Source organism: Rhamphochromis sp. 'chilingali' (genome assembly GCF_963969265.1).
Source record: "Rhamphochromis sp. 'chilingali' genome assembly, chromosome: 1".
In the NCBI taxonomy this organism is placed as follows: Eukaryota; Metazoa; Chordata; class Actinopteri; order Cichliformes; family Cichlidae; genus Rhamphochromis; species Rhamphochromis sp. 'chilingali'.
The window spans coordinates 35,270,002-35,288,382 of record NC_137929.1 but is presented as its reverse complement, the minus strand read 5'-3'; the positions used below and the strand labels follow the sequence as shown (position 1 = coordinate 35,288,382).

The 18,381-nt window shown below is 36.9% G+C and overlaps 1 protein-coding gene across 3 annotated transcripts in view; it reads left to right on the top strand.

Annotated features, from left to right (window-relative positions):
- The window catches only part of LOC308392224 (protein NLRC3-like), a 49,841-nt gene extending 33,159 nt beyond the window's left edge, over window positions 1-16,682 (top strand). For all 3 annotated transcript variants that reach the window (XM_080875168.1, XM_080875167.1, XM_080875169.1), the window contains 4 exons: window positions 4,247-4,420; window positions 7,661-7,834; window positions 14,289-14,338; window positions 14,499-16,682. In XM_080875168.1, the coding sequence (XP_080731294.1) occupies window positions 4,247-4,420; window positions 7,661-7,834; window positions 14,289-14,338; window positions 14,499-15,052 (952 nt within the window). In that variant the 3' untranslated portion in view covers window positions 15,053-16,682. The remainder of the gene's footprint in view (window positions 1-4,246; window positions 4,421-7,660; window positions 7,835-14,288; window positions 14,339-14,498) is intronic.
- Window positions 16,683-18,381: the final 1,699 nt, after the last annotated feature.

Here is an 18,381-nt window from a genome sequence, read left to right as displayed (position 1 = left end):
CACAAACTTTGTCCAAAAACCTCTCATGTTTAACTGGTTTTTTTTTTTTGTAAAACGATAACAATGTTAGCCTTTTCTGCAGCTATAGGGCATATATGGTGTTGGGTCTGTGTTTCCACAAGCCCCGCTAATTCTAGAGACTTATTCATCATGAAGAAAACAAGACAGTCGATCGATCGATTATTTGCGCAAGGGAGGCCTCGTCTGTGTCCACCACGAAAATGACCTCCAGATCTGACCTCCTCCTGCTGCCTTTTATTGAGAGACAGTTCACACAAAACACGTCAGAACAAAGCCACGCCCCCTTGGTTCTAAGACAGGCATATGTGTGAACTTCTGTATTTAAGTAAGAATGTGTGTGTGTGTGTGTGTGTGTGTGTGTGTGTGTGTGTGTGTGTGTGTGTGTGTGTGTGTGTGTGTGTGTGTGTGTCAGACCTCCTGCTGACCAAAGGGTCGTAAATGCAGGAAGCTTACATCAAAAGCACAAGGATGTGTCTGTGATAAAAGACTACAGCCCCCCACCTAGAACCTCGAGAATCTGGGGGGAAGGACAGTGGAGTTTCATCAGAGTTAAAACAATGTACAAATGGTAAACATAAAAATGACAAACATTTAACAATTCACTCTAACATATGGTATCACTCTTGGCTAGAAGCAGTGCTTAAACAATGGAAAAAAAACACAAACTTTGTCCAAAAACCTCTCATGTTTAACTGTTTTCGAATTTTTCTTTGGTCATTTTAGCCTTTTTGGCCAGAGTGAACGGAGTATCTGCCATCAAACAAGAAGACAGCCGCATGTATCCACGATGGTGTTTGCTAGTTTACCTTACATACATTAATGTAATAATGTGGTTAGAGTACACAACGTAAATTAAACACGAACAACATTAAGCTACTCACGCAGAGAAGAACGGCTGCTGCTGCCATCATCATCCATCATCATTTCTGCTACACTGACAGAGCTAGGGGCCAGGACTCTCCTCTTCGGGTTCTTGGGGGATGTTGCTAACTCCGGGTCCAATAACAGGCACCACACCCCCAGTAGGTACGGTGCATTTCTCGGCTTTAAAAAAAACCCGCTATGCGTCGCCGGGTGTTTCATCAGATTCGAGGTGTTACCTCCTTTGCACAGTATCACAGTATCACCTTAAAGCACTTGTTGCAGGCTGCTGAGTTTGCATCTTTTGCTGTGAAGCACAGCCAGACTTTTGACCGTTAATCTGTAGCTCTGCTCTAAAAGAACGTACGTACCTGGGCCCGCCTACTATCCTTGGAAACGTAAAATGATTGGCTAGAATCTGAAGTGTATCACATCTCAGGAAAAAAAAAGCACCAAAATAAAGCACCGAAATGTGAGCTGCTTTTCAGTCTGGTTACTACCGTTTATGTCAGAACCGGTGCCATAATGGCATACTGGTACCCATCCCTAGGTACAATGCTAACTGGATAAAAGAGAAGCATATATATGTTCCAGTAAATTTGATTATTAAAAAAAAATATGATTGACTTATATCGTGATGCATGCTCAATCATCCAGGTAACTAAATCCCAAAAGGTTGATTCTGTTCATCTGGACGTAGCGTTTTCAGTGGGAGAATATGGGCTCAAATTGTGGTCATAAATATTTTGTACTTGTAAATCACTTTTGTACTTGTAAATCAGGATTTGTATGTGTAAAAAGATTTGTGTGTAGACTTAGCCAAAAAATACGTGCAAAACTCTGCACTCAAGTTTCAAGTTACAAGTACGAATTTTGACCCTATTTTTCTTCCTTTCATCTGATTAGTCAATGTCATGTCAATCACAAATTTAACTATCCAATCAGGGAACAGATGGGTTTGGCTGTCGGAGGGGCACTTTTTTGAACTGCAGGTCCTTGAAGGGTAATATAGTTTGAAGCTGGGGGATCTCTATATAAATATCCGATAGAAGCTAGGTCCCCTAACTTTCAGTAGCTGTTGAAAGGATAAAGTTGTGGTATATAAGTGGTTAGAAATACCATTATTACTTTAGGATTAGTTTAACACAAAGTCAGGGCTGACCCGGGACCCTTGCTGTGAGTCACAGTGCGCAGCATAAAGGTCCTTTCACATCGGACGCAGCATGTGCTGCTAATGCTAAATAAAAGCCAATTCTTTTTACACATACAAATCCTGATTTACAAGTACAAAAGTGATTTACAAGTACAAAATATTTATGACCACAATTTGAGCCCATAGGAGAAATGTTTCGTCACTCTTCCAGGTGACTTTTTCAGTCTCAGCTGACTGCAGGTTTCCCCACAACCTTATAAATAGTACATTTGCATAATGACTGAAACTAGCACCACTGAATGAACAATGGGCTGGGATGTCAGTTCCTTGATTATTAATATGCAAATTCTCATGACCATTGATCAACAACTGCTGATCAAAGACCATTGATCAATGGCCATGGGTACCATTCACAGAGAATTGGGGAATGGCTGCAATCACAACATTGTAAGATCATTTCTCCTACTGAAAATGCTACATCCAGATAAACAGAATCAACCTTTTGGGATAACTGACTTATACAGTATGTCAATTTACAAAAATCTTTTGTGAAAGGAAGTATAAGTGAAAAACATAAAATAAAAGTGAAAGTTTTATTTAAGAAATACAAGAGCTTATGATAGTTGGAGAACTTTTTACCTGTGTGAACTGTGCAAACTTTATTAAATAAAATGCATGAAGTTAATTAATGTGAAAAAAGGTCCTAAGAGTACTTCAGAAAGAAACAGGAATATTATTAACTCAAATTAGAGCTGAGCAAAAGTGGAAACAAAAAAAGGAAAAATATTTATCTTATTTTGTGTTATATGATCAAGATTATTTTAGACCAGAGAAACTTTCCTTTTTTTATCAGTGGTTCAATTGTTTATTGGGTAATGATGAGCCAAAAGTGGAAACACACAAACAACATCAAAGACAGTCTCCCCTCCTCCTCTCAGCACAAATGCGAAAGTTGTGTTTTCCAATAACTACAACTTGGCACCTTGCCACTGTACAAACACAGTAGTTGTATTGCTTGATACATGCTTTGGTATTACCACTAGCCAGTACTGTCAAACACATACATACCATAGAACACGATGTATTCTGTGCAGCTCCAAAAAGAATTGGGAGTAATAAAGGTGGAGAAAAGCTGTTGTCATTTAGCCCGTGAGATCAATTCATAATACTTTTTGCAAGAAGCATGTTTTTCATTTAGATTTAGATTTATGTCTTATCCCATCACCTCTGGTTACTTTTTCTTCCTTTTTCTTTTCTCTATTTGTTCCCTAGAAAAATTATAAATAAAAAAGTTAATAGAAAAAGTAGACATGTTTGTGGAAACACCAGTCCTTTCACATCAGCACACACGCTTTGCTCATTCCGCTCCTCCCCTGCACCACTGTGCTTTGTTGTCTTGCTTTCATGTGGCCCAGAGACACTGAGCAGGCTTCAGTGAAAGAGATCATAATGACACAGAGAAAGAGGAGCATCCTGTCCATTTTATGGCTGTAAATGAAAACAGCCATAAAATGGACAAGTTTTGGTCTGAGAGGTTAAATCTCTCAGACCAAAACTACAAGCACAGAGACACTCTGAGGTGACTGGCAACTCAGGTAACTCAGAGTGGCAAAGGTAATGTTTCAGCCATGACTTATGCTGGGTAATCAGCATTAGTTGATGTTAATTTGAATGTTAATTTAAGTGATATTGGTGATTATATTTGTTTCTTCAGCAGACTCTTTACCCATAAACTATATTCAGACAGTCAAATATTATATTCAGTCTACTGAAATTTGTTAAATTAATTGTTTTATTGAAACAGAAAACTGTATCTCAAACATGAACTGTTAAAATCTGAATATAATGCTTTTTTGTGGTCACTGCTAAGTCAAGGGACTTTAATTTTCTTGGCACATATAAAACAGCAAAAACTCCAAAGTGTGCATATTAATCAATATTCACCTCATAAATCATCACAGACTGATTTTCCCTACACAAGCTGTCTTTTTAAGTTAAAAGTATCAGTATCAACAATACTGGCCCATTACTGGGTATCAGATCAACTCATCGTCTACCAGCTCCTCCGTTGTTTCAGTTACGATTGTAATTGTGCTTTTACTATGCAGATTTAAAGTATTTTGTGTTTGTTCCAAACTTGTTCCAAAGTTATTTTGTTAATCAAGAATTAGTTGTGGAGAAAATGTTGGTAAAATGTTATTGATTTTTCAGACTAAATGGCTGTAATCTCTCTGAGAGAACCTGTGAACCTCTGTCATCAGTTCTCAGCTCACCATCCTCTAGTCTGACAGAGCTGGATCTGAGTAACAATGACCTGCAGGATGTAGGCGTGATCCTTCTATGTGCTGGCCTGAAGAGTCCACATTGTACAGTGGAATTTCTCAGGTAAGGATTCAGACTTTTCCATTGATGATGATTTTAAATCTGATTAATCAATTTATATTATTGCATAAATAGCTAAACCTTTTATCCAGTGACATTTTAATTACCTTTGGGTGTATTATTAGGCCTTGTTTTAATTGTTTTCGTATTCATTTTTTTTGTTTGTCTGGGTTTTTTTTGGTATTTGTTTTACTTTTTTGTTTTGAAGTGGTTAAAGGGCACCAATAAGCATGACAATTAAGAAAAACATGGTTTTTCATGCATTAATGCATTAATCTATATAGAGATTTAGATTTATTTTGCACTCATGCTGACCAATTTCTTTAATTATTAAGGATTCATTAAGCATTTGGACCCCGATGCAGAATTCCAGTATAAAGTAAAAAACTGTTTTAGTTAGAATACCATGTCCAAAAAGAAGTCAAACATGAGAAGCTACAGATATCCAAAAGTACTGACGACTCCCAGTGCTACATCTCAGCCTCCTAATAAACAAAACATATGGTATCAGTTTCCAAATTCTGTGTCGCTTTGTTCTCAAGTTATTGTAGATTTGCAGTAAACCTCCGACCTTGCGGTCAAGGTCACTGAGATTCAAACTTGTCTAAGATTTTTAGTAGATGCACTTATGGTATCAATTTAAAAATCCTAGGTGACTTCCTTCTTGTACTACTGCATTCAAAAGATTTTCACAAAGCCAGATCTCTGGCCTTGGCCTTGAGGTTGGGGTCACTGAGATTTGAACAAAAATTAATAACACAAAAATATCTGGAAATTTAATTGTGACATAAGATAACCAGCTATGACCACTGGCTTTATTGGTGGGGGTAAGTAAATTACTTAAAAAGCCTGTACTTGATCCAGCTAATTATAGACCAACTTTCAACTCTCCATTAATTTCAAAAATTCTGATTAGAGCTGTGTTATCATTGGCGGAGGAAGACTTTCAATTAGGATTTAGTTAGGGTTCATCATAACACAGAAACATCACTAGTGAAATTACTGCTGATTTTATTATGGCCTTAGTGCCACATTTGTTACTGCTGACTTCAACATTTTACAACTGTGAATAAAATCAGTCATATTATAGGATATGGCATTAAATAAATGCCACTGATTTGAATCATATCTTTAAAATTCAAATTTTTTTCATTCAAATTATGATTAACTTTTGTGATTCCTGGAGTTGCACAAGGGTCTGTGCTGGGACCAATACTTCTTATGTTATACATGCTTCCCTGTCAGGAGACTCTGACAGCACTGAGCAGCTCCTTCAGTGGCAGGCTGCGGCACCCACGGTGTGGGACAGAGAGATTTTGCAGGTCTTTCCTCCCCACCGCTGTCAGACTCCACAACAAAGACTTCAACTGATCAAACACACACATCCACACATGTGCAATAGCAATAACACTAAGTGCAATACTCTTGCTGGCATCGTTGTATTATACCCATATTGTATATAGCATTTGTATTCTATTTTATTCGATTGTATATAGTATTTTATTTTATTCTATTCTATTGTGTACAGTATCTTATTGCGATCTTATTCCAGTGTTTTTCTCTAATTTTTCTATGCAACTTTGCACTGTCCACTGCTGTAACAAAACAAATTTCCCACGCATGGTACTAATAAAGTGATAGGTTTGTAGCTTGAACCTATTCGCTGGAACGTTGAAGGCAATATAATTACACAGCAAGCAAGACACGAAGTAGGCAAAGTTCTTCTTGTTACTCATGCATCAGGGAGACCTGCCTGGAGCCAAGTGTCGTTCCACCACTTGACCTCCGTCAGACTCTCAGCCAGGTTCCCCATAGCACTCTTTTTATTGTGGTTACATGAATATGCATAGGGTCATTAACATATAGCATCTTACATAGGTATACATGTGAACAAAGAATACTGTGTGTGGGGGGGGTCCTGCTGATCAAAGGGTCATATAACATGAAAGCACAAAAAGTACATCCTTGGTCAGGAAGAGGGTAGTCTCCCCCTCACCCTAGATGGTTCACCCTAGATAACACGGTGAGGAAGTCCAGCAGTTCATCTAAACAAAAAGCACTTAGACTAGAACAGACGTAGCTACGTTAATCCTACCGTAAAACAATAAGACAAGGTACGACCTCTCTCGTGCTCCCAGAGTGCTCTCTAATGCACACAAAGTTTGCAGACTATCAAGGATCAAACCTCTACCAATCTACAACTAATTATAAAACTCCTAAGCATATATAAGTAGATATTTCTAAGCATAAATGACAATCAACAATACAAAACCTAACATAAAGGTTATCTTATCTTATCTTATCTTAGGCAATTATTTTTAGAACACATTGCTTACATTTTCATGGAGATGGACCCAGTTATCTTTATCCATGAAGACAGATGGCACAAATCAGTTAGTTATAAACTACAGATATGTCTTACAGACATAAACGCTTGGATGACCCTTAATTTCCTTCCCCTAAATTCTGAAAAAATTAGGTTATTGTATTTGGCCATAAAAATCTCAGAAACGTGGTGTATAACTAGATACTTAGCCTGAATGGCATTACCTTGGCCTCTGTGAGTAATACTGGAGAAATCTTGGAGTCACTTTTGACCAGGATATTTGTTTCAGCATGCATGTTAAACAAATATGTAGTACTGTCATCTTTCATCTTATATTTATACTTAGAAACATCCTGTTTCAGGGTGCTACTGAAAAACTAGATCATGCATGTTACTTCCAGGCTGGACTATTATAATTTATTATCATCAGCCTATTCTTAAAGCTCCCTGAAAAGCCTTCAGTTGAGTGAAAATAACAGGTTCTGAAAGAGAGATCATTTATCCATGTTAGTTTCTTTTTATAGGATCCCTAATAAGAGCGGATTTTAAAATAATTCTTCTCAAGTACAAAGTCCTGAATGATTAGGTTGCTTCATACCATAAAGATCATATTATCCCAACAGGGCACTTTGCTCCCAGAGTTCAGACTTTCAGTTTCTAGAGTTTAGAAAAGTTTATGTGCATTATTAAACAATTTGAGGCAACTGATGTCATGTGTTGTGACTTGTCACATATAAATGATGTTGAATTTAATTGATGGATTCATTGTATCTGACCCCCCCCCCCCCCCAAAAAAAAAGGGGGGGGGTGTTTTTATCAGTCATAAAAACACACACACACACACACACACACACACACACACACACACACAAACAGTTAAGTAATCATAGGTGAATTGTTATTTTGTGTGTTTGCAGTCTGTCAGGCTGTCTGATCACAGAGCAAGGCTGTACTTCACTGGCTTCAGCTCTTACCTCCAACCCCTCCCATCTGAGAGAGCTGGATCTGAGCTACAATCATCCAGGAGACTCAGGAATTAAGCTGCTGTTGGCTGGAATGAAGGACCCAGGCTGGAAACTGGAAAAACTCAGGTATGGAAAGAATGACTGATTATTAAGTCATGCTAACCTAACTTAGCAAAGAGACTGAAAGCAAGGACAATTTAGCTAGATCTTTTCTTTACTTACTGCTTCCTGTACTGAAAAGCAAGGCAGCAAGATAGTATTTATGTATTTATTTATTTATAGCATTTCCACAGACAAGAGTCACAAAATGCTTGGCAAGGCTGATATATACCATACACCAGGACCGTGTAGAGATGTTTGAAGGGACGGGTGCTCAAAGTTAAAAAGGGGCACAGAGAACCAGGCTGAATAACAACAACCCACATTCATCAAGAATGTAATATGGAATCGCATCATACTACTCATCAAGCGGGGACAATGCAAAGAAAACATAGCCTATGTTTTACCTGATGGGATACAATGTTGCTGTTGAGGCGTTGCTGCTGCAAAAGAACATGCAAACTCTGCACAGAAAAGCCGCAGCCAGGTGATGGAATTAAACTTCGGACCTTCTTGCTGTGAGCCAGCAGTGCTAATCACTGCACCGTGCTGCCCGATTAATAGAGATTAATAGTTAAATATTATTGAGGGACACAGGCAGGACTCCATACGCACACAAAAATGCCTCAAGAAAAGGGCACTTGGGGCATCCAAGAGGAAAGGTGCAGGTGCTTAAGCCCCCCGTCCTGCATGTGCCTGGCATACAGTAAAGCAAAAGAAGCTAATTTTGCCTGCTTCATGTCATAAGGGTCACCACAGCAGGTAGTTGTGCATTTTTGATTTGGCAGAGTTTTCTGCCCTCCATGATGCAAACCCGAAAGGGATTTGAGTCTATGGCTGAAACTGAACCAGCAACTTTTCACTTGCCAAACAAAAGTCTTAACCACTACACTATGAAGGCAAAACTGGACATAAATGATACAGAATTTCTAGGAGCTAAAATTAGGAGCTAAAGGCATCAGGATGCACAGGTGTATTCTTTTTATCTTCAATGTAAAAGAAGTGTGGCTACAACTAAAATATAAAAATGGAGATAGAACTATAAACCAACCATACTTCTTATTCAGATGTTTTTTTAGTTATTTAAATTTGTCGTGTGTGTGTGTGTGTGTGTGTGTGTGTGTGTGTGTGTGTGTGTGTGTGTGTGTGTGTGTGTGTGTGTGTGTGTGTGTGTGTGTGTGTGTGAGTGAGAGAGAGATTAAAATTTGAAAAAGCATGATAATCCTGTCAAGTAGACCTAAGAATGTGTTTTGAAAAAAGCACTAATAGATCTGAGATCATAAAATACAGCTGTAATTGTGCTGTAGCAAAACAATTCATACTCCAGGTTGCCTGATTTTGGTAAACACCTGTTGTCTTGACGCCTCTCTTCTCATCTCTCTTTCTTGCATCCTGTGCTTGCATTTATGGTGGGGCAGACTATGATGCAGTGAGAGAAGCAGAAGAAACTAAAAATTGTACAAACTGAGAAATAAACAAAAAAACTTAGAAAGTGGTAGAGATTTAAAATCTCGATTACCATAGACAGATTTGTGGGACAGATAGTAAATTTAGGCTATTTGAACTAAGAGAGCAAAATGAACAGTGATAGTGGAAACTGTCTACAGACACAGGAGCCTGACTGTGAAAATTTCTGTATGCAAGAGTGAAAAACATGGAAATAATTCCTAAACTTAACGGAGTGTCAGGGACAAAAGTATTGAAATTACAGATCAATGGGTAACCCGGGATCAGCAAATCCCAGTGATGCTGATCTGTTTGTTTGGTTCACTAAGGCCAGAAGAAAATTAGATGAGCCAATCCAATGACTGCACAGTCACTGTAATCATTGACAAGGGGAAGAATCTAATACTGGAAACTACAATCAAAAACTTAGTAATGCTGAATGGGAGGGAAGATATTTTCTGACTACAGAGTTGCCCTAGGTTAACAGCTTTAGTTATAGTTAGGCTCTGTTAACAGCAATATTGCATTGGAAATCACTTTAGAGTTATGACTGGATTTCCATTAATCAATGCATTTTTAATTTATAGCATTACACGGTTAATGCTGATTTTAGTTAAAGTATTTAGAAGGTAGTTTTATCTGCTTTAGACAAAAAATATATATTTTACTTGTAAGAATGTACAACCGCAATTCACAAAAAGTTAAACTGTCAATAGAAACAGAATCAATGATTTGTAAAAATCTTATAAACCCATATTTTATTCAGAATTGAAAATTGAAAATATAACATTTTTTTTCTAATGCCATTTTGAATTTGATGGCAGAAACATTTCTCAAAAAAACGGTTATATTTATGTTTACCACTGTGAGGCATCCCCCAAACCCTATTAAAACTTAGGACATACACCAAGAATACATGTTCAGTTAATACAATTAATTTCACTCTGACCTGCTGACAAAATAAAGGGATGTCCATGTCTCCTTTATTAGAATGTGATACAGTAATCTTTGATGTTCAAATGTATTCAGTTTAAAGTTTCCGAGCTTATTTCTAAAGTGCAGCCATCACTTTAGAAATAAAAAGCAGTGCAGCAAGCACATTCAAGGATGAAATAATTATTTGAATGAAAATGTTTATTTTACTGCTTTGTGTGCTAAATCCTAAGTTTAATGATTTTCTAACTCTTTGAAGGGCATTTCTACCAGCTCCTCCTTCACTACATCCATGAAGGTCTTCCTCTTTCCCTTCTGCCTAACAGCTCGATCTTTTACATTCTTTTCCCAATATGCTGTGCTGTGAAAAAGTGTTTGGCTCTTTCTTGATGTATTTATTTTTTCTTTTTTGCATATTTGATCTTTGGGATTGTCAAACAAATTTTTAGATAAGACAAAGATAAGCCAAGTAAATACTAAATGCAGTTTTTTAATGAGTTTTTAAGGGTTGTTTTTGTTTTTTGTTTTTAGGAAAAAAGGTTATCCAAATCTACTTAGCCCTGTCTGAAAAAATAATTGCTCCCTAAACCTAAGAAGTACTTGTGCCGCTACTGGCAGCCAGAACTCCAAGCAAGAATTTGCAATAACTTGCAATGGGTAATCCCTTGAGAGGAATTTTGGCCGACTCTTCTTTGCAGAATTGTTGTAATTCAGCCACATTGAAGGTTCTTTGAGCATGAATAGCCTTTTTAAGATCATGCAAAAGCATCTAAATTGGATTTAAGTCCTGATTGTCACCAGGTCACTCCAAAATCTTAACAGTATTTATTTTTGCCATTCAGAGGTGATCTTGCTGGTGTGTTTCAGATCATTTTGCTGTTTCATAAACCAAGTGCATTTGAGCTTCAGGGCATGAACAGGTAGAAAGCAGAGTCCATCAATTATGGCAAGTCATATATGTCCTGAAGCAGCCCCACTACCACCCCACTACCACCACCATGTTTGACTGTTGGTATGATGCTCTTTTTATGAAATGTTGTGTTAATTTTTACGCCAGATGTAACAGGACTCAAACGTTCTAGAAAGTGTAACTTTTCTCTTGTCATTCTACAGAATATTTTCCCCAAAAATCTTGGGGAATCATGGAGATGTTTTTGGGAAATTTGTTCTTTTTCGTCAGCTGTGGTTTTAAACATGGGACTCTGTTATGGATGTCCATTTTCTTTCTTATTGATTATTGTTTTGTGACCTCCTGGATGATTTGTGGTTTGCTGGAATCTCAAAGCCTCCAGACTGATTGAGGCTTTGTTTTTCATCTATTCTTGAGTTTCTTTAGATCGCAGCATGATGTGTCGCTTTTTGAGATCTTTTAGCCTACTTCACTTTGTCAGATGGCTTCTATTTAAGTATTTTCTTGACTGAACATGTCTAGCAGTAATCAGGCCTAGGTGTGGCTAGTGAAACTGTACTTGGTTTTCCAAAAATTGTGGTTAGTCATAGCTAGTTAATCATTTAGCAGGGAGATATCTTTTTCACACAGGGCCAGGATCCTTTGGGATGGCAGTATTCTCTCAATAAATTAAATTGTCATTTAAAAAACTGCATTTTATATTTACTTTGTCCAACTTTAAAATATGTTTGATGATCTGAAACGTGAATTGTGCACAGCACTGTACAGTAGGGCCTTCACAGTGTTGGGTCATAGGTTCACTGCCTGCCATGTGTTTTCATGCAGTCTTTTAATGAGATGTGAAATGATACTATATTTGCTTGCTTTAGCTGTACCTATAGCAAGCAGACATAGTATCTGAAAAACTGCACATAAACTCTTTTGTGTTTCCTGATATTTGTTGAGCTGTTAGAAATGTTGTATTTAAAGCGACCTGCTACATCACTCCCTTTATGCTCGCTCTTCTGTAGCACTACCTAGAGTATAATGCTATGAATGATACTTAAATCTTAAGTTTATGATAACCACTGATGATAGAATACAATCCTATTGGTATATCTATGTGTTAGAAATTGTCTTTTATATATTGTTACTTCTAAGTTCAAATTAGTTTGATGTCTGGAATGTGCGCAGTGATATGAAATAATAGGTTCCCTCAAATACATTGAACGTGAAGCCTGTTTTGAAAATATAAGTGGTAAAAATGAGCTATATTGTGTTAAAATATAGTAAAAGTAAACATAAAATATTGTCCCTTGCAAAAAAGATTTCTCCAAATTCTCTGAATATTTTTTATAATATTGTGTACTGTATACGATGAGATATTCAGTCTTTCCCAATTTTAGATGAACATTATTCTAAAATATAATGTCTGTTTTAATGATACCTAATTTATATAATCCACTTTCAGTGCTCTACAACTTGAAAAATGGAATTCTGTAGCTTTAAGGATGCAGTGAATTCCTGTCATATAAGCATTAACACAAAAACCTAAGCCTAGACGTAAATCACTTTCCAGAATTCAGCAGCAGTGCCACACGTCCCCAACAGCTCCACATTTTCTCCCTCTGTACCTGGATAGTATCACTATTACAGGTGGAAGAAGAATTAGTTCCAATCATTTAAGCAATCCCAATGATATAGTTACTATTAAATTCAGTTCTTTGTATTCTTTTGACGGCAAAGAAAGACTGGGCTCAAAGTGGTCTAACTCAAAAAATGATCTTTAATTTTACATTTTTCAGAAAATGGAGATTGAGCACACACAGAAACGCCAGCTCAAGTCTGGGGCAGCAGCAGCCAGTCTCACTATATATTCTGCAGCATGTCACACACAGTTTCGATACAAACAACTCCTTATATATTACTAGTTCCTCTTTTTCTTTGTGTCAAATTTCCGGTGCAGCTTTGCACTTCCTCTTTCTAAAGTCTGTTGCCAGGGCAACCTGTCACCCTTAACATAGTTCTCGTCTCGTCAGAGCTTCACTTTCTGTCTGCACCTCATACGCTCTGCAAAAGCATGCAGTTTCCTGTCAGTCTATGACCTAGACTCAAAGCTGGCCCTCTCTTATACATAAAACAATATAATCAGCAAATAAGCACTATCCCATGACAGCTGGGATAGGCTCCAGCGCCCCCCGCGACCCTGAAAAGGATAAGTGGAAGCGAATGGATGGATGGATGGATAAGCACTAAGAATATATATTTAAATCCCAACATTACTTTCCAATGTGTTCCTGTTAATCATAAACTACAAATTTACCACAATACAAAAATTTTAAAAATTTTAATATGAAAATTGATTCTAAAACATAAATATTTGGTTTCAGAAGAATTGATATTTCATTATTGATCTGCATGCCACTAAACCTCTTTCGATCTTCTCTAAGATATCCTTTTTATACCCATGGTAATGACCATTTGCTAATTAGCCTAATTAATTGCAAAATTTTTATCTTTTTCCCTCTTTTTGGTACCACTTACTTTTCTAGCCTTATGTTGTCCTTGTCCCAACATTTCTGAGATGTGTCGCTGCTGTTAAATTTAAAATGAGCTAATATTTTTCTTAAAACTATGTTTTTTCAGGTTAAAGATTTGATATGTTCTCTATTTTCTATTAAGAATAAAATGTGGGTTTATGAAATTTGCAAATCATTGCATTCTGTTTTATTTGTATTTTTTTTTTTTAAATGTTTCAAGTTTTTGATCAAAAAAATCCCAATTATTTATGAATATCTGTCTTTAACATCCACTTTTCAATTGTTGATCATTTATTTAGAAAAACTAAAAACTACAAATTTACCAACATACTGTGTCTAATAACCACTGTAAATGTATACTAGTCCTAATACCCTCCAAAGTAGTCATTCTGTTTGATTAAAAATATTAACCTCATGGTACTAGATGGTAAAGACAGATGCTGCTTCACTCAGCAGCCAAATAGGATAGCTGATGCTGATGATGGCTCTACGCTTCATAGTCAGTCATCTTCCCAGCATCAGAAGTCTGGACCCCAATACCAAAGATTAAATTTATATTAAATAAGTGCGAGCTCAATCTCTGAACTTTACATTTCTATTCGTGTCTAACTATAAGAGTGATGTAACTTCCATGAAAGACAATATGCTCGTCTGACCCTCCTCATCCTTTCAGGATGGAGCCTGCTGGAGTCCATTGGTTGAGACCAGGAGGTCTTAGAAAATGTAAGTGTGTTTTTAATGTGATTCATTAAAACAAGGTAGTACACATTCAAACATCTTTAAACTGTCAAACATTCAAACATCTTTAAACTGTCACATCACTTATTCATATCTGTGATTAATAACAGCAGCGGGATTTTGTTTTGTTTTTTCTGTCCATCAGATTCCTGTGAACTCACAATCGACACAAACACAGTGAATACAAACCTCAAGCTGTCTGAAAACAACAAGAAGGTGATATATGTGAAGGAGGATCAGTCATATCCTGATCATCCAGACCGATTTGATTATTGGTCTCAGCTGATGTGTAGAAATAGTTTCAATGGTCGTTGTTACTGGGAGGTTGAGTGGAGTGGAGACATTTGCATATCAGTGAGTTACAGAGGAATCAGAAGGAAAGGAGGTAGTGACACAGAGTTTGGATTTAATGATCATTCCTGGAGCTTGCTCTGCTCTGCTGATGGTCCTCGATATGTCTGGCATAACAAGAGAATGGCATCCATCTCCTCCTCCTCCTCCTCCACCACCTCCTCCTCCTCTCCCATCTCTCACAGAGTAGCAGTGTATGTGGACTATCCTGCTGGCATCCTGTCCTTTTACAGAGTCTCCTCCGACACTCTGATCCACCTCCACACCTCCAATACCACATTCACTGAACCGCTTTATCCTGGATTTACAGTCTGTTCTGATTCCTCAATGTTTCTATGTGTAGTTTAGTATACACACTTTACAGATGGGTGAAATTGTATTAATTGCTTCTAACGATGGTAGCATATGCAAATATGCTTGTCTGCTGCCTACAGTATCTCCTACATGCAGCACAGGGTGTACTCTGCCTCTTGCATGTGACAGCTGGGATAGGCTCCATATTGTGCATCCTTTTTAGGTATCTTTAGGTACTAGATGCTCTCCACACTAAAGGCAGAGTTTGGGCTGCTCTGTGTCAGTTCTTCATTGAAACTCAATTTCTCTTTCTTCCTATATCTGAACAGATTTGTATAGATATGATAGATATGTTTTTTCTTTTGTTACTTTTGCCCTAATCTGGCTCATTATTGTGTCTTTTGGTTGGTTGATCCTTAGTTCTTCCATGTTACCTGTCCTGCTTTACTACTTGTGTTGTAAGTAAAACAATGGCCAGACTTTCTATCAAAATTAACACCATGTTGATGGTGACAGCTGTGCTAAAATAGTTTTCCTGATTGTGACCATCTATGGTTTTTCATTGTGAACAGAGGATATAAAAATGTGTTAAAGAGGCAGTTTCTGGTTCACTGTGTCAAAGAGGGTCTCTTTACAGTTTCAAATATGACGTTTCATGATTTTCAGCTTCTGGAGGAGTAGACGTCAAACTCAACAGTGAGGAATGAACATGAAGAAAACACCTCTAAGACTTTTTAATATGTCTGTCAGTGAGTGCTCTCTGCTCAGCTGTGATGAATTACTTGAATGTAATGATGGCAACTGACAATATGCTAACTATTTCGGCTGTCGCTGTCATCATGTATACTTATGTATAGCTAACTTTTAAAATGATAACTGGTAACAGGGCTTAGGTTTTTTTGTTTGGTTTTTTTTTTTAAATAAATCCTTGCATTGTTTTAAACTTAGAATTTCTGGCACTAGATAGTGGAAGATGTTATGTTGTTTCTTTATCTTATATATATATATATTTTTTTTTTCCTCTCCCCACTTTGGTAAGTTTGATATGCTCTTATTAAGAAACAGTTAAAATACACCCATTACACAATTTAAAAACAAATACAAGCTTCAACAGGGATCTAATACTGAAAATACTCAGTGAAGTTTGTTTGGTTTAGTATAATTAAGAACAGGAACACGTGTCAATCTTTCTAGAACATTGTCGTTTGTTTATTATAATTTTAGATTTGTTGCATCATAATCCTGTGACTGCAATTTCTCTCCTTTCAACGCGTGTTGGAGATGTATTTTTACTGTCCAAGGGGAAAACGATTCAGCCAATCAGTTTGGGCAACGAACCTAGAAGTGGAGTAATAACACATTTCAGCTCTGTGAAACTGTTTGCTCTGTGTTGCCATGCCTACATACAGCCCAGCGGCCAAAGGTTACATGCTCAGTAACTGTATGTGTGAGTTAATTTGCAAATGAGTTGTGTAATGTTTCATAGAAATTTCTACTGGTATCAAGTTTGAAGATGCAGTTTGACCAACTGTGGTTATTCTGTTCTCGGTGCATGAGGCCTGTTAAAACACAAGACCATTCCATGCTGTCAAGTTTTTATGACTTTTCAACAGACTGTACCTCAATTGATAAAATAAAATAATAAATGTGAAAAAAAAAATAAAAATAAAAAATAAAATGATAACTGGTAATGTCATGAACTATTTTACTCAGAACTAGACTGAGAATCTCTAGATCACGGGTCTCAAACTTAAATAAGCTATGGGCTACTACTGGTACTGTCATCTCATTGGAGGGCTACTTTAGTGTTCAAGTAGTAAAAACAACCAAACAAACAAGAAAACACCCACAAATATTTCTGAAAATGTAGCGTTTTGTTTGTTTGTTTTTTAATTACAAATATTGTATTACAAGACAAAACTGCAAACATTAACGCAATTTTTCTTCTCACTCTTAACTAACTGAAGCCTGGTTCATTGAACTACCAAATAAACAAATTAGTATTCTCTTTCTGGCCAGTCATGTGGCTGCCCTTCTACTATAAATTTGTTTGTATTTAACAGAATAAAAATGCAAACATAAGTGTACACATTAGTTTTTGACTCTCTCACTGAACTAATAGAGCCAATCCCTCAACATGTTTGTACTCTGCTCGTATTGCCTTCACATTAAATTATTTTTTGCTTTTTAAAGAACGTATTTTAACATTGCACTCAACAGCAAACAAATCCTCTCTAACAAAAAAGTAACTTCAAGGGCCGAATTGCATTATATTTCTTCACGCCAATATACGGGGTGGGGTAGGGGTGACGTGGGCTGCAAGTGGCCCCCGGGCCGTGAGTTTGAGACCCCTGCTCTTGATAATCAGGACTGAAGCAAATTTTAAACTGCTGGTTAAGAGCATAGATTTGCTAAGGTTATCGTTCACATAAGCAATAATGATAGCCAGTTGCATCCCCATGTAAATGTGGGCTAGAAGTAATTAGGGCTCTCTGCAATCCCTGTTAGTAAATTATTTAATAGAACTTCATATTCATTTATTCTAACAGGTTTCTCTAAGGAATCAACACTGCTAAGTCATGCTGTCAAAATCCTTAAAGCTCAAGCCAAGTAGGAGGAGTGGCAGCCATCTTTCAGACTAGCCTATCAGTCAACCAAAGATCCAGACAGTTTTAATTCATTTGAAAGCCTTAGCTTTTTACACCCTAACTGGAAAAGTGTAAGTTAAAAAACACTTTTGGTTTTTATCTATTGCCATCCTATAAAATAATTGTACGTGATTTTAAACTTAAAATGAGATGTTAAAAATTACTGTCTCAACACCTCATGTATTTTTTTAATTAAACTCAGTTGACTTGTGTCAAAATGTAAATGATCCTACTGTTTGTTTAACTCACACTCTGCATCTTGGCCTGACATATGGCTAAAGATTTAACAGTATTTCCTTAAAATCCTCTTTTGTCCAACCATTTTTTGATAACAGTTTTACCATCATAAATAAATTACACAGCACTCCACAATAAATTTCATTACAATAGATGTTTTTATAAAACATTTTTATAAAAGTTCAAGAATGTAATATCAGACCTGGTAGGTCAGCAAAACAAGTAAATGCAAAAGCAGAACCAAGGAATTTAGACAAAAGAAGGCTTTGACAGCGCTCTGGGAATACACCACTCAGGGTAAGTTGACAGTTGGTCACAGACAAGTTATATAGGGAAGAGGAAATGGGTATTAGCTGGGTGAGTTTATCCCAAAAACTGTCCAGAGCAACAAAATCCACAGAGTTAAAATGATTTAGAATGATCCAGATTGCTTACTTAATCTATTTGAAGACAATATCCACGAAGGGTTAGGGTCTGCAGGGTTGTGACTTGGGGTGG